Consider the following 16,524-nt stretch of genomic DNA (forward strand, 5'->3'; position numbering starts at 1 on the left):
CTAGAAATTTGGATTAGAGCAGAGAGTAGCTCCCAGTCTTGAAAAATTCTGTGGATAAAATTAACTACCTCCATCCACCTGAGCCACAGCCCATATATGTTTTTATTTAGCAGCAGAGTATGGGTAGCATCTGAGTCCCTCTTGCTTTGAGCTTGCAGCTCATGGTCACAGCTGCAAACACTGCAGGCTGCACTAGTTTCAGGACCAGTTTTCCTTGAGTGGCTGGAGACTGGGTCAGTCCCTACCATAGCTGCTTTATGGTGAGGGCAAGGTCCTGGGAAGGCCCACCAGAGGGCTTGTGGTGATGTTCCTGATAGAAGTGACCAGTGGTGCCAAACCTAATCTTTTGCAGGACTGGATTCACCGTGATCACACAATTCAGAATCAGATGCAAGAAAAGAAGTCACAGGGAACACTCAGTAGAAACAAGATTTGTTCTGGTAACCAAGACATAGAAGAAACCCTCTTTAACAACTAAGAAAAAAACTCGAGTTTAGGAGACTGCATAATGGTTGTGCAAAAGACATTCATGCCTGAGCCTCTGGGGCCTCAGATTCAATTTACAGCACCACTATAAACCAAAGTTGAGCAGTACCCTGTTCTCTTATTTTTCTCTCTGTAGCTCTTTAATAAAATAGTTTAAGAAACAATTATGGAAAAACTAATGGTGTGAGACAGCCTTAGTCTTAACAGTGTTTAAAAAAGTAAAATTACGTTTGCTTTAATCAGTTGCTGGTAGAACTTGCCCCTATAAATTCAGAGGTGAACAAAATGTTTGCTCCAGCAATAGACAAATACCACCTGTTGATATTTATTCCAGATCAGTTTTGCTGTGGAAGAATCTTCAATCACCTCTTACGTTTACGTTTCAAAATTAAGTGTGTGTTTTTTTTTTGTGTGTGTGTGTGTGTGTGTTCACCTCTTCATCACCACAGTACCAGAGGCTTCCTACAGTGCGTTGAAACCGGATTCCAACCCTATTGGGTGCATGGCAAAATAGAGCGCTTAGGTTATGCTAGCTTGCAGGCAGTTGACTTGCTTGTTTGAACGCCCTGCACAACTTCCCTCCTCTTCTAACCGGAAGCCAGTGCTACTAGTGTAGGTGGGTGGGAAACTACCACCGACGCCCAGCCCCTTTCGATTGGTAGTGCTCTAGGGTTCCCTCACTGATTGGCTGGTGGGTAGGGTTTCTATAGACGCAGTCGGTGATGATTGGTCACCACGTGGAGAATCCAGCGTCCCGTAACTCCAGGTAACCCCGCCGCCGCCGTCATGGCGACCGGCGAGCGGGTGGCGGCGCCGCCTCTGGGGTCAGTGAAGGCCCGGTTGGCGGCGCTGCTTCCCGATCTTCTGGTCTTCAGGAAGCCCCGGGGACCGGAACCTGAGCTCGCCACGGCCCAGGGCGTCCTCCTCGGCGTCCACGTGACGGGTGAGGGGCGGCGCTTAGCTCTCCCGACCTGCAGGAGGGATGGCCGTTGGGTCTGGGCTCCGGGAGGCCCCGGCCGTTGTGAGCTGTCCGCTGCCGCCGCCACCGCCGGAAACAGCTTCCCCTGCGGGGCTGGAGGACGTCTGTGGAGACGGTCTCCCTGCCCCAAGCGTCTCCCAGCAAGCACTCTGTCTTGCCCAGCTACTCTGTTGGCTTAGCTGATTGATTTGTTTTGTTTTTGGAGGGGGCGGGGGTCCGTCCATGCCTGTGATGCTCGCCAATGTTCTAGAACTTAAGAGGTCTAGCTGCTGCTGTGACAGTTGTTCCTATCACTCCTGTTTATGGGGTCCGTCGTAGGATGAAGATGAGGGGTAGAAGGTGCCTGTGCTCATCATGAGGTCTCCGTAGCGTTTGAATCCATTCCATTCATCACTGGTTTCTCCATCCCTCACCAAGAAGGGGACCGTATAGTTTTACTTGGCCAGAGAGCCTTAGAAAGGGTGGATGACTAAGAAAAAAAACAAACAAAAACCGCTTACTGGTGAGTGTCCATCATCTGCAGCTCCTGGACACTGGAAAGGAGTTGCTTAGGGTGCTGGGGAGACAGCATGGTGCTTGGTGCTTATGCAGAAGACGGTCATGCTTGAGGCTCCCGCGTCCCAGGTTCTGTCCCCGGCACCTCCTTTAGACTGAGCTGAGCAATCTTGTTTCTCGCTCATTAAAGTGTAAGTAAATAAAAATAAGTAAATGAAAAAGAGTTGTTCTCTGGATTCCCAGCAACCAGCACGACACAGGCTGCTTTCTAAGTAACATTACTTTAGAAGAAGATGGAATTACGCATCTCAAAGGTCCTTGACCTAATGCATAAAGGAAAGAAGGGCCCTAATTCGGGCATGTTGAGCCTATTGGGAAAAGCCTAACCTGTTAGGATTCGCAGTTTAAACAGTGCTTTTTGTTTTGTTGGTCAGGGTTTACCGCATTAATGGACAGGTTCAGCCTGACTTGCAAGTCGGAACATGACATGGACAAGCTGGCCCACATCTTCAGTTATTACATCAGTGACATCGTGGAGCGTGAGTGACCATTGTAGGGGAGCCAAGAGCTGTGGCGCTTGACTCACCAAAAAGCAATCTTAATTTTCACTTTGCACATTTGTATTTTATTTCCAAATAAAGAATTCCTCGGGTTGTCGCTTATAACAGTAACGTGGTTCATGTGTATGTATTAGATGTAACTCTCAAAATGTGTTCTCATTTTATTACTGCATTGTAATCCTATAAAGTAGGAATGAGTTTTATCCTCTACCATGTGTCAGGCCTGTGGATATTTGTCTAAATGGGGGTGGGGAGGCACACATTTGTGCAGTAAGCAATGTATGTGCTGTAGGAGGTCCAGGGGTAGAAAAGCCTCTTGTAAAAAATATTCATTTATTTACTTATTTTGGATACAGAAAGAGAAACTGAGAGGGAACCGGGAGATAGAGTAAGAGAGACACCTGCAGCACTGCTTCACCACTCATGGAATTTCTCCCTGCTGGTGGGCGAAAACCTTTTTAAAAGAGTTTTTGATATAGTTAGGCCTACGTAACAGAAATCACTCTATACCTATACTTTTTAGTAATTATGTAATATTCTCTGCCTTCGGGTCAATGCATCATACAGTTATGCCTGTCATTTTGAGATTGATTAGGATAATTACTTTGTGGCACTTCCTTCAAGCACTTGATTATTTGACTCATCTCTCCTTTCTGAGGAACAAGTAGAAAGTCTTTCAGATCTTTTCTCATGAAGTTTGGATGAAAGAAGAAGAAAGTCATTATTACATATTGTAATACCAGGAATTAGTGAATTCTAGAAATACAGGGGGAAATAATACAGAGCCAGTCCTCAAAGAGTTTCTGTTTAATAGGAAAGACAGATAATAATTAATTGTAGGGCAAGGAGAATTCCATGTTAGGGTGGTCACAGGAGGCCCCTCTGGGTATTATATGAGACAGAAAATGAGAGGAACATGTAAAGAGCTCAGATAAAGCATTTTGGGCAGAAGAATACCAAATACAGATATTCTGAGTTGATAGACTGCTGTATTAAGAACTGAGAGAGAGAAAAAGAAGAACTGAGGAGCAGCTTGCTGATCAAAAGAGTAGCTTGAAGTGAGATTGGAGATGATCAAGCTCTGTGAAGCATAGTAAGGAATTTGGATTACATACTTTTATACAAAAAGAAGCTTGATAAGGCCTAGCAGGGGAGTAATGTGATCTGGTTTACAGTTTTTTAAACACCTTGGCTGTCTCCAGGAAAATTGATTATAGGAGTTGATAGAAGCTAAGTAATAAAAATGGAAGCTAGGAAAAACAGCATTTGTGGAGAAATGATGTAATTTGGTCTAGGGTAACAGTTTTCAATTTGGGCTAGAAAACTTCTTGGAAAGCTTTTAAAAATACTTGTGGGAGTCGGGCTGTAGTGCAGCGGGTTAAGCGCAGGTGGCGCAAAGCACAAGGACCGGTATAAGGATCCCGGTTCGAACCCCGGCTCCCCACCTGCAGGGGAGTCGCTTCACAGGCGGTGAAGCAGGTCTGCAGGTGTCTGTCTTTCTCTCCCCCTCTCTGTCTTCCCCTCCTCTCTCCATTTCTCTCTGTCCTATCCAACAACGACGACAACAACAATAATAACTACAACAATAAAACAACAAGGGCAACAAAAGGAATAAATAAAAAAAAAAAATACTTGTGTCTAGGCTTTACCCTGGGCCAGCTAAATCAGAATATCTCAGGGGTATTCTCAAGAATAAGGATTTTTAAAATATATTTATTTTCCCTTTTGTTGCCATTGTTGTTTTTCATTATTGTTGTAGTTATTATTGTTGTTGGATAGGACAGAGAGAGATGGAGAGAGGAGGGGAAGACAGAGAGGGGGAGAGAAAGATAGACTCCTGCAGACCTGCTTCACTGCTTGTGAAGCAACTTCCCAGCAGGTGGGGAGCCGGGGGCTAGAACCCAGATCCTTACTCCAGTCCTTGTGCTTCGCACCATGTGCACTTAACCCACTGCACTACCGCCCGACTCCTTTTTTTTTTTTATTAGTTTTACAGGGAAATCCAATGTACAGTCAAAATTAAAACCATTGTTCTAAAGATTGGACTGTGGAACTGTATAGAGATTGGTCAGTTTAATTTTTTTTTCCTCTAGTGTTATTGCTGGGGCTCGGTGCTTGCGCTATGAATTCACTGCTCCTAGAGGCTATTTTTTCCCCTTTTGTTGCCCTTGTTAGTAGTACTGTTGTTGTTATTATCATTGTTGTTGGATAGGACAGAGAGAAATGGAGAGAAGAGGGGGAGAGAAAGATAGACACCTGCAGACCAGCTTCACCACCTGTGAATTGACCTTCCCTGCAGGTGGGAAGCCGGGGGCTCGAACTGGGATCCTTACACGGGTCCTTGCGCTTCACACCTTGTGTGCTTAAACTGCTCCACTACTGCCTGGCTTCCGGTTTAAATTTTTTTTGCAGGTTCAACAGACAGGGTTTGCTGATATGTTGACTTTCAGTGGGAAGTGATGTGAGAATAGGTACTCGAGCTTTTTGTCTTTCATAACTGAATTAATGCGAAATCACGAAACTGAATGGGTAAGGCTAGGTGTGCAAAAGAAAATTAAGGGGCCTAAATGCTTGAGATAATAACTCATTCAAATATAGAAATAAAGTTAGTTACTACTGAGCCTGAAGCTCAAAAGATCTATCTCTATTACAGGTAAAAAAAAAAAGTGAGTTGATGACATACAAGTGATACCTAAAGTTAACTGATTGAGTCTGTGTGGGGAGACTATAAAGAGAAAGGGCCGTGACTAAGGCTTGAGGAATTCCAGGGGAGAATTAACAATTTAGGAGAAAGGACCTACAAAAAGATACTGCAACTATCCAGCAAACTAGGATATTGTCTTGTTCCTAAAGCCAAAGCGGATGTAAATGTCTAGAAAAATAAATCTGTAGCTAGCCGAGTTGAAAATAAAAGGTGTCAAGTACAGTGAGGTAGGGGCCAAGTGGTGGTGCACCTGCTTGGAGGCACACACACATTGCAGTGCACAAGGACCGGTGTTTGAGCTCCCACACCCCACTTGCAGGGGGGAAGCTTCACAAGTGGTGAAACACTGTTGCAGGTGTCTCTCTCCCTTTCTTTTTAAATTTATCTTTTTAAAAATCTTTTTAATTTTTAAATTCATTTTCCTTTTTTGTTGTTGCCCTTGTTTTTATTATTGTTGGTATTGATGTTGTTGGATAGGACAGAGAGAAATGGAGAGAGGAGGGGAAGACAGAGAGGGGGAGAGAAAGAGAGACACCTGCAGACCTGCTTCGCTGCTTGTGAAGTGACCCCCCTGCAGGTGTGGGGGGGGGCTCTAACCGCTCAAACCGGGATCCTTACACTGGTCCTTGAGTTTCGCACCATGTGCGCTTAACCCGCTGAGCTATAGCCCAACCCCCTAATTTATCTTTTGTAATCTTTATTTATTTAGTAGATAGAAACAGCCAGAAATTGATAGGGAAGGGTAGATAGAGAGGAGGGAGAGAGAGAGAAACCTGTAGCACTGCTTCACCATTTGCAAAGTTTTCCCCCTGCAGGTGAGGACCAGGGGCTAAAGCCGGGGTCCTCGCACATTATAACATGTGTGCTCAACCAGGTGCGCCACCGCCTGGGCCCCCTCTCTCCCTTTCTATCTCCTCCTCTCCTCTCAATTTCTCTCTATCCTATCCAATATAAATAAATAAAATTAGATACATAATTTTTAATATATAGTGAGGGGGGCCAGGCGGTGATGCACCAGGTTAACTGCACTTAGTAGCAAGCACAAGGACCATGCAAGGATACAGGTTCGAGTCCCTGACTCCTCAACTGCAGGGGGTGGGGCTCGCTTCACAAGCAGTGAAGCAGGTCTGCAGGTGTCTTTCTCTCCCCCTCTCTGTCTTCCCCTCCTCTTAATTTCTCTCTGTCCTAGCCTGTAAACTTTTATTTAATGGAAAAAATGGCCTCCAGGAACAGTGGATTTGTAGTGCTGGCACCAAGCCCCAGCAATAATCCTGGAGGCAAAAAAAAAAAAAAAAGAAAAGTGTTGCACTTCGCTAAGTGAATGCTGTTAATGATCTTGATGTGTTGGAGACAGAAATCATAGTGGAGCAAGCTGAAAGAGAACAGTAGAGAAGAGTTAGAGTGAATCAGATAAATGGAGAGAATTTTTATGTTAACTTTATTTTTTTGTATGTTTGTTTTTTCTCAAGCTATTTTTTGTATGATAAATAGTGATTTACAAGATTACAGAGTATAGTTCCGGATGGCACCCACTACCAATGATAACCATAGTTTTCAGTCTTAGAGATAGTTTGTTTACTTCTGTTTGTTTTTTCATGCTGTTCATTTCTCTAGATTCCACACATAAGTGAAACCGTTAAATATTTGTCTTTTACCTCTTACTTTAATAAGCATAATTACCCTCAGGCTTCATCCATTTTGTCCCAAAAGACAAAATAATCATCTTTTTTGATTGCAGGTTAGTATTCCATGAGTATGTACCCCATAATTTCTTTTTTTTTCCTCCAGGGTTATTGCTGGGCTCGGTGCCTGCACCATGAATCCACCACTCCTGGAGGCCATTTTTGCCCCCTTTTTTGTTGCCCTTGTTGTTGTAGCCTCGTTGTGGTTATTATTATTGCCATTGTTGATGTTGTTCGTTGTTAGGACAGAGAAAAATGGAGAGAGGAAGGGAAGACAGAGAGGGGGAGATAAAGATAGACACCTGCAGACCTGCTTCACCACCTGTGGAGCGACTCCCCTGCATGAGGGGAGCTGGGGGCTCGAACTGGGATCCTTACGCCGGTCCTTGTGCTTTGCGCCACATGTGCTTAACCCACTGCGCCACCACCTGACCCCACCATAATTTCTTTATCCACAAATCTGTAGATGAGCATTTAGGCTGCTTCCACTCTAGCTATTGTGAATAATGCAAGGACATGGCTAACATTTGAGGTTATTATTATTATTGAGAAAATGGAGTAAATAGCTGGAGATGCTGGTACAGCAAGAGTAGGTTGGTTAGGTTTGTTTTTTGTGATACTCACAACAATTATTCCTTAGAGAAAGAATAAGGTAAGAAGTAAAGTTCTTGAAAGGGTGATTGGGGCTAGGATACAAAGTACAAGTGAGTCGGGCTGTAGTGCAGCGGGTTAAGCACAAGTGGCGCAAAGTGCAAGGACAGGCTTAAGGATCCCAGTTCGAGCCCCCCGCTCCCCACCTGCAGGGGAGTCGCTTCACCGGTGGTGAAGCAGGTCTGCAGGTGTCTATCCTTCTCTCCCCCTCTCTGTCTTCCCCTCCTCTCTCCATTTCTCTCAGTCCTATCTAACAAAGACGACATCAATAACAACAACGATACTTAACTACAACAACAATGAAAAACAACAATGGCAACAAAAGGGAAAATAAATATATTTTAAAAAGTACAAGTGGGAGGGCAGTGACTTTGAAGAGAACAGGAGTCCTTCTTTTTAGAATGTTTCTATTTTTCCCCAACGCCAGATTTCTTTTTTTAGAGTTAAAGTTTTTGTTGCTGTTTTGTCTATTCAAGTGGGACAAATGATGGGAAAGAGAAGGAACCTGAGCCTCAGAGTGAACAAATAGATAAGATATGGGGGGTAACAGGAGGGATGGTGGCACACCTGGTTGAGAAAATAAATTACAATGGACAAGGACCCTGGCTTGAGCCACCACTCCCCACTTGGAGAGGGGAAGCTTCAAAAGTGATGAAGTATTGTTGCAAGTGTCTCTCTGTCTTTCTCACCCTCTCCCCCCCCTCAATTTCTCTCTGTCCTAGCCAATAAAAATAAATGATTAAAAAAAGAAAGGGGAAATTCAGTAGGCTGTTATTTTGACCATGCCATGGTCTGTTATTTCTCTGATTTTGATGTATTTTTCTCTCCCTTATTCAATTTCAGATGTGCTGTGCTTTGGAGGGGATATCCTGAATATTACAGGTATTTTAAGTTTTGAGTAAAAGACTGCAAATAAGGAGGGCAATAGGTAGAATTTGACTACTATTAGTAGATACTGAGCTGTAGGGAACCAAAGATGAAGAAGACAGTCTGCCTCAAAGGATCTCCTAATCTAATAGGAAAGCCTTGCCCATATTAAACTCACAGGTGATTTAAATTTTGTTAAGATTTAATGTCAGGGAAGTCAAGCCTTTGTGGGAAAAACCACAAGGCACTTGACCATTAGTAGCAGAAGCTTACTGTAAGTTAAAGAAGAGTGAAGGTGAAGATTCTTCTGTCTAGAAAATTCTTACAACCATAAACTACTATATATTACAGAGTTGACCTTTTTCTTTAAGTTAAAATGATACTGTTTTACCATTGGTTTACAGTACTATATAAATTTTGAAATTCTTTTTTTTTTTTTTTTGCCTCCAGGGTTATTGCTGGGGCTCAGTGCCTGCACTACGAACCCACTGCTGCTAGAGGCCATAATTTTCCTTTTTTTTTTTTTTTTTGTTGTTGTTGTTGGATACAACAGAGAGAAATTGAGAGAGGAGAGGAAGACAGAGATGGGGAGAGAAAGATAGACACCTGCAGACCCACTTCACCACCCATGAAGCAACTTTCCCTACAGGTGGGGAGCTGGGTGCTCCAACCAGCATTTCCTTACTCTGGTCCTTGCACTTCATACCATGCGAGTGAGCTTAATTGCTGCGCTACCACCCAGCCCCCTGAATTCCTATTTTTTAAACTTAGAATAAATCAGTATAAAATAGGTTTGAATAGGAGTCTACCATGTATGAATAACTCTGCTAGTACTTTCTTCTTCTGTTAGTATATTGATAGAAGGAAGATTGCCAAAAGTATACTTAAACTTTAGGAACACTTTAGTCTCTACCTAATTATGATTTTTATATTTATTTATTTATTTATTTGAGAGAAAACCTGAGCATCACTGTAGCACAGATGATGCTAGGGTGCAACTCAGGATCTCATGCTTGAGAGTCCAAAATTTTCTCAATGCACCACCTCCCAAACCACAATTACTACTTATTTTTTATAATATATTTATTTATACATGAGAAAGAACCAAAATATTACTCTAGCACATGCAATGCCAGAGATTGAACTCAGAGCTTCATACTCGAAAATTTAACACTTTGTTCACTGCACCATTTCCTGGGCCTTACTAGTTATGTTTTTATATGTTGAATGGTTTTAAGGATCTTCGGCAATGCTCTACCCTGGAAAATGTATGGACCAAGAAACATTGCCTGACACCTTCCTTGTATGACACCTTCTGCATTTTAGAGGACTAAGTGAATCAGCCTCTGTCAGCCTGTCTTCTGTCTTTGCAGGGAATGTGCTCCTGGCACTCTGGACAGTGGAAAAGAATCAACTAAGTGACATCATTACCCTGGTGGCAAAATGCAGTCTGGAGATTCAGGAGAAATTTGGGATTTACCATACCAGAGAAGGCCAGGACCTACAACTAAAGATAGGTAGTACCTACTAAAAGAATATTCCAATTAAAAATAAACACTGTAAAATTCAAATAAACTGGGAAAGAGTATTTGCAACTTCTGTCATATAGAAATGGTGTGTGTGTGTGTGTGTGTGTGTGTGTGTGTGTGTGTGTGTGTGGTCACTGGGCTTCACTGCTCTGGGTCAACTTCTACCCCTCCTCCCATTTTTAATTTATGATTAATAGTGGATCACAAGATTTTAAGATTACAGGGTATAGTTCCACACTGTACCCACCACCAAAGTTCTGTGACCGCCCCCTCCCACCCTCCTACCTCTCAGAGATAACTGCTATAGTTCTCACAAAGTCAGAAATAGTTTGCAGGAGTCGGACGGTGGTTCAGCAGGTTAAGTACAGGTGGCCCAAAGCGCAAGGATAGCACAAGGATCCTGGTTCAAGCCCCTGGCTCCCCACCTGCAGGGGAGTTGCTTCACAGGTGGTGAAGTAGGTCTGCAGGTGTCTATTTTTCTCTTCCCCTCTCTGTCTTCTCTTCCTCTCTCTATTTCTCTCTGTCCTATCCAACAACAATAACAACAGTAATAATAACTACAACAATAAAACAAGGGCAACGAAAGGAAATAAATATTTTTAAAAATCTTAAAAAAAAAGAAATAGCTTGTTTGCTTCTGTTTTCTTCTTTTATTTCTTTTTACAATTTCATGTGTTCTCTAGATTCCACAGAAGAGTGAGACCCTTCAGTAGTCCCTTCATTTCTTATTTTGCTAGGCATAATCACCTCCAAAACCATCTATTTAGTCTCAAAGGACACAATAGTGTTCTTTTTTTAAAATCTGAGTAGTATTTTATGGAATATATATCCCATAACTTCTTTACCAAGTCATCTGTTGATGGACCTTTAAGCTGCTTCCACACTTTGAGAGCCTTCTTGTCCTTATTCAGCATCTCCTGCTCATATGTACCTGATTATGTATACAGTGTCGTCTGTATAGGATTATTGAATACAGTATTTTGATTTATTATTGGTTGCACTTTTAAATAATGCTAAGTGAAATGTATTCTTTAACAATGACTGCCAAGAGCATGAAAGGTAGAATAAGAGTGTATAGTGAAGTCAAGGACTAGTAAAATGCTGATTACTTGATCACTCATTCCTGACTACAGGTAAAGAAGGATGGTATGTTATAGGTAGTAACTCTTTTTAAAGTTTTTTTATTAATTAAAAATGTTTTTATCCAAATGTATTGGATAGAAACCATTGGAAATTGAGACGGTGGGGGAAATAGAGGGAGAGAGACATCTGCAGCACTACTTGACTACCACAAAGCTTTCCACCTGCAGCTAGGGACTGGAGGCTCCAACCCGAGTCCTTGTGTATTGTACTATGTGCACTCAACCAGGTGCGCCACCATCCAACCCCTAATGGTAGTAACTTTTGAGCATTAACATTTTTTCTCCTCCCTGAGTTCTCTACCATGGACCTAATTGTCCATTAGAACCGCAGGTTAGAGATAGGGTACTTAGAGACCTACAAACTCTTATTTCTTCACCTATACAACCTAGGCTTGTTTCAATATTTATCTCTCAGTGTACTTAAGACAGAAGGAAATCTAGGGCATGGGTATTATTTTTTTAAGGTGAGCTTAACTAATACTTGTGCAACTATGGGAAATGACTTGATTAGCATGATACAAAGAGCAATGTTGGGAGTTCCAGACACTGTGCTTTGCATAGTTCTTCAATCAAATGTGCCTGTTTACTATCTCTCTCCCTCTCCCCTCCCCTCTTCCGGATAGGTCTATCTGCAGGTCGAATTTCCCAGGTTATTGTTGGTGATAAGCAGCACCGGTACCTCTTGGTGATTGGGCGGGATGTAGATGATGTCCAGTTAGCTCAGCGTTTGGCTCAGGCAAATGAAATTGTTTTGTCCTGGAATTGCTGGAAGCTCTGTGAGCAGTACATGTTTGAAGTGGAAATCATGAGGGAGGATGAAGCTGTGAAGGTAAGAAACTCATTCTGTCCATTACATGTCCTGAACAGATCTTCCTACTACACATGGAGTTCTCTGGTGTTCATATTGTTGTCGGACCAAAACAACAACCTTTAGATCTATGGTGGTGGGAGGAGGGGATGTTCTTCCAGGAACATAGATGTGGCAGAATAGTTAAGACTGGAAAAGATAAACAATAACAACAGTGGTAGCGTCCTCAGCCCCCTCCATTGGTTGGTGGGCACAGGATTAAACAGTTTCCTTTCTTTAGTTACGAGATATGCGGATCATTGACCCATTTGATTTTGATGAACATTTTGACAAATGTCTTGATTATCTACCACATTACCGGACAAGTGTTGGTAAGTTACTTTCTCCTCTCTATTTTAACCCCAAATAGTATGATTAATTTTCTAGCTAGTATAGAATTTTGTATGTTTTCTTTTTTTCAGATACTCTAAGAACTGCTCTGGAGTTAGATCCAGATTCCACACTTGAAGAAACCCTTCGGAAACACATAATGAAAAACCTTTTGAAAAAGGTTATTTCCAACTTCTTGAATCATCGTGTAGATTGTGTATATGTGTGTAAAAATAAGTGTACATTCATATTGATCCAGTTTTTCTCCTGTTCCTTCATTATAATGCCAGATTATTTCCTCACCTATACCAGTTGCTTTGATGACATGTCTTAGAACTTGAAATTTCTCAGGGCTGGGCAGTGGTGCACTCCATAGAATGTGCATGTTGTAATGTGCAGGGACCTAAGTTCAAGCCCCTCTTCCCTACCTGCAGGGGTAAGCTTCCTGAGCAGTAGAGCAGTGCTGCAGGTGTCTTGACTATCTCTTTCTCTTTCTTTCCTCTTATCTTTCTCCTTCCTCTCAATTTCTGTGTCTTCCCAGTTAATTATTAATTAATTAAAATGTTTTTTAAAAGAACCTTAGATTTCTCAGTCCTAGAAAACAACAGCCGTATTTGCTATTTAGATTATCCTTCAAGAAGCTGGTATAATGTGAACAGGGTATAGAGCATTTGTTTGATAAATATGCATTGGTTGTGTCTATATTAATCTCAGTCCCTTAGTAAATAATATAAAAACTAATAGAATTGAACCCATCAAAGCAACAACATCAAAAGCCTAACGGATTTTACCAGCCATTTAAGTTTTAAGTCAAAGAGTGTTAATTCCAAAGACTTATATATCTTCTATACCTCTAGAGCTTGAATTTTTAGTTTTTGTCTGACATCCGTAAGTTATTTTCCTCATACTATAATGGAATATAGACTTGGAGTACATAAACATGATACTGAGTGTTAAAGTCAAGGTAACTCACTGTGTCTTTGTAGATTGATGAAGGTCAACCTGTGGAATATATATCTGAATTCCGTACAGTGACTATGGTTTTGGTCAGCCTAGAGTTCCACAAGACAGCATGGATGCTGCACTTATGTCATCTTATCCAGGAGGCTGCCTTGTACATCTCCACAGTTATAGAGAAAGGAGGTGGCCAGCTAAGCCGGATTTTTATGTTTGAGAAAGTAAGTACAGGGAATCTGACCTATCAGCATTCAAGATGAGTGAAGAATAATAATCTTGTATTATCTGTTTCCGTCTCACATAACGTAAGTGGAAATTGGATTTTCTACTACTTGTTTTATAGTAAGCTATATCACATAGAACTTTAGTGATCACTAAGGAATGGGATGTTGTAGTTAATAGAATTTTCAGTATAATTGAATATATCCTTTTTGTGTATATGTTTGTATAGATAAATGTACATTTACATTGATCCAGTTTTTCTCTTGTTTCCCACTGTAATGTCGGCATATTTCCTAATCTCTACTAGTTACTGTGATGACATGTATTAGAACTTAAGATTCTAAGACTCTAAAACATTCAGTTGCTCCTCCTTTCCTTTTCCTTTTCCTCTTCCTCTTCCTCTACCTTTTCCTTTTCTTTTATCATTTTCCCCCCCAGAGCACTGCTCAGCTCTGGCTTATGGTGATGCAGGAGATTGATCCTGGGACTTTGGAGCTTCAGTCATAACCATTTTATTATCTCCCCTGCCTCAGTTACTTTTTAAAATTTCTTGTGAATGTCTAAAGAATATTTTTTCTGGCCCAATTAATAAATTAAACATAGCCAGCCCAGTACATTCCTCAGATAAATAAGGAACTTAGAAAAGAACAGTATCTTAATACTTGACATTCTAGGTGAAGAAAACAAGAGCAGATAGACTTGGCTCAAAATATATACTAGAATTTCTTTTTTCTATCTTTTTTGTTTTCTTTGTCACTGTCTAAACTTTACCATGCTGGGCTAACTTTCAGATAGAGTCTGAGGCAGAGACTTCCCCCAATGAGGTAGGGATCTGACTCAAAACTGGCATGCGGGAGTCAGGCAGTAGTGCAGTGGGTTAAGCACAGGTAAAACAAAGGGCAAGGACTGGCATAAGGATCCCGGTTCGAGCCCCCGGCTCCCCACCTGCAGGGGAATCTCTTCACAGGCAGTGAAGCAGGTCTGCAGGTGTCTGTCCTTCTCTCCCCCTCTCTGTCTTCCCCCTCCTCTCTCCATTTCTCTTTGTCCTATCCAACAATGATGATATCAGTAAAAAGCAATAAGTACAACAATAAAAAAAACTGGCATGCATGGCAAAGCAGATGAACTATTGAGGTGAGCAGTTTTGCCAGTCTTAGAAATTAACTTTTCCCCCCATATCTTTTATTGATAGAGTCAGAGAGAAATTGAGCAGAAAGAAGGAGTTAGAGAGAAAGACACCTGCAACACTTCTGAAACTTCTCCCCAACAGGGAGAGACCAGAGGTTCAAACCCAGGTCCTTGCACAGAAATGGAACTTTTTCTTTTTTTATGAGTGTATTTGTTCACTTTTTTTTGAAGTTTTTTTTTTTTAATTTCTTTATTGGGGAATTAATGTTTTACATTCAACAGTAAATACAATAGTTTGTACATACATAACATTCCCCAGTTTCCCATATAACAATACAACCCCCACTAGGTCCTCTGTCATCCTTCTTGGACCTGTATTCTCCCCACCCACCCACCCCAGAGTCTTTTACTTTGGTGAATTTGTTTGGTTTTGCCACCAGGATTATCACTAGAGCTCATTGCCTGAACGATGAATTTGCCAGCCCTAGCAGCCATTTTTCTTTCTTTCTTTTAATTATGATAGAAACTGAGAAATAGGGTGGGAGGGGAGAAAGAGAGATTCCTGCAGCCTGCTGTACTTCTCATGAAGCTTCCCCCACTGCAGGTGGAAACTGGGCACTTGAACTGGGGTCCTTGCTTAAGGTAACATGTAGCCTCTACAGGGTACACTATCACCTGGCCCTGAAATTAAATGGAAAGAAAGAAAGAAAGAAAGAAAGAAAGAAAGAAAGAAAGAAAGAAAGAAAGACAGGAGGGAAAGAAAAAAGAAGGTGGGAGAGGGCAAGGGAGTGTGTGGAGTTAGTATCATTGGTAAAGCATCAGACTTGTGCTTGAGACTCCAAGATACTGGGTTTAATTCCTTGTGTTACCATAGCCAGAACTGAGCAGTACTACAAGGAAAGAAGGAAGGGAAGGAGGGAGGGAGGGAACTTTAGAAAAGTTCTAGACATGAATTTTCTTATTTGAAATATTGTTTGAATTGTTCAACAAAGGTTTTTTTTTTTCTTCTTCTTCTTCATGTCCATATGGTAGTGGCCTAGGGTGTTAATGTCATAAATATTATATAGAGCACTGTGTGTCTACCAGGAGAGCTTTTAGAAAAGCATCAGGTTTCATTCATGGGCATTGATTCAGTTGAAGCAAGTCATATTTTCCCCAGATAAAGTTCTTTTCTCTTTCTTTGTCATCTGCCCCAGGGTTGCATGTTCCTCTGTGTTTTTGGCCTTCCTGGGGATAAGAAGCCTGATGAATGTGCACATGCCCTGGAGAGTTCCTTCAGTATCTTCAGCTTCTGCTGGGAGAATCTTGCTGAGACCAAGTGAGGAGGAAGGTGGGGCAGAGAGGAGCTCCTCAGGCTCTGGGGGCTCTTCAGGCAGGGTAGGAAGCAGTAACAAGAAGTAGAGGTTAAGGGCACCCAAAATCTGCCTAAATGGGGGAGGAAACATGCTAAAGGAAGTAAGAAAACAAGATTGATTTAGAAATATATATAGGTACAGAATTAAATATTCTGTATCTGGAGAAAATTAAAGTAAGTTTACATAAAGTGAGACGGTTAGGAAAGAACAGAAAATACATATCAAAATTCAGGGGTACTGCTTATAAATAAGTAAAGGTGTAAATGAATACAAATACTATATCCGTATGGGGCAGGAATGTGGAACAAAAGTTGCCTGGATGTGGGGGAGGTTGGGAAGGCACGCATAGGGACGAGATGTTATAGAGCAGTTTCCCAGACAGAAGGGGACTTCCGCTAGTTGATATACTCCATCTTGACTTTCACTTTTTTTAAAAAAATTTCTTTATTGGGGGATTAATGTTTTACATTCAACAGTAAATACAATAGTTTGTACATGCATAACATTTCCCAGTTTTCCATATAACAATACAACCCCCACTAGGTCCTCTGTCATCCTTCTTGGATCTGTATTCTCCCCACCCACCCACC

The 16,524-nt window shown here is 41.6% G+C and overlaps 1 protein-coding gene across 6 annotated transcripts in view; it reads left to right on the top strand.

Moving 5' to 3' along the window:
- The first annotated feature begins 1,234 nt into the window (after positions 1-1,234).
- LOC103119482 (adenylate cyclase type 10-like) overlaps positions 1,235-16,524 on the top strand; it is a 53,500-nt gene continuing 38,210 nt past the window's right edge. For 5 of the 6 annotated variants that reach the window (XM_060189753.1, XM_060189754.1, XM_060189756.1 and 2 more), the window contains exons 1-9: positions 1,235-1,429; positions 2,395-2,499; positions 8,401-8,439; positions 9,798-9,941; positions 11,719-11,924; positions 12,184-12,274; positions 12,365-12,453; positions 13,259-13,450; positions 15,776-15,897. In XM_060189753.1, the coding sequence (XP_060045736.1) occupies positions 1,273-1,429; positions 2,395-2,499; positions 8,401-8,439; positions 9,798-9,941; positions 11,719-11,924; positions 12,184-12,274; positions 12,365-12,453; positions 13,259-13,450; positions 15,776-15,897 (1,145 nt within the window). In that variant the 5' untranslated portion in view covers positions 1,235-1,272. Of the gene's footprint in view, positions 1,430-1,783; positions 1,968-2,394; positions 2,500-8,400; positions 8,440-9,797; positions 9,942-11,718; positions 11,925-12,183; positions 12,275-12,364; positions 12,454-13,258; positions 13,451-15,775; positions 15,898-16,524 lie in introns of all 6 variants that reach the window. The other variant, XM_060189755.1, reaches the window with a different exon arrangement.

Source organism: Erinaceus europaeus, chromosome 4 (genome assembly GCF_950295315.1).
Source record: "Erinaceus europaeus chromosome 4, mEriEur2.1, whole genome shotgun sequence".
NCBI lineage: Eukaryota > Metazoa > Chordata > Mammalia > Eulipotyphla > Erinaceidae > Erinaceus > Erinaceus europaeus.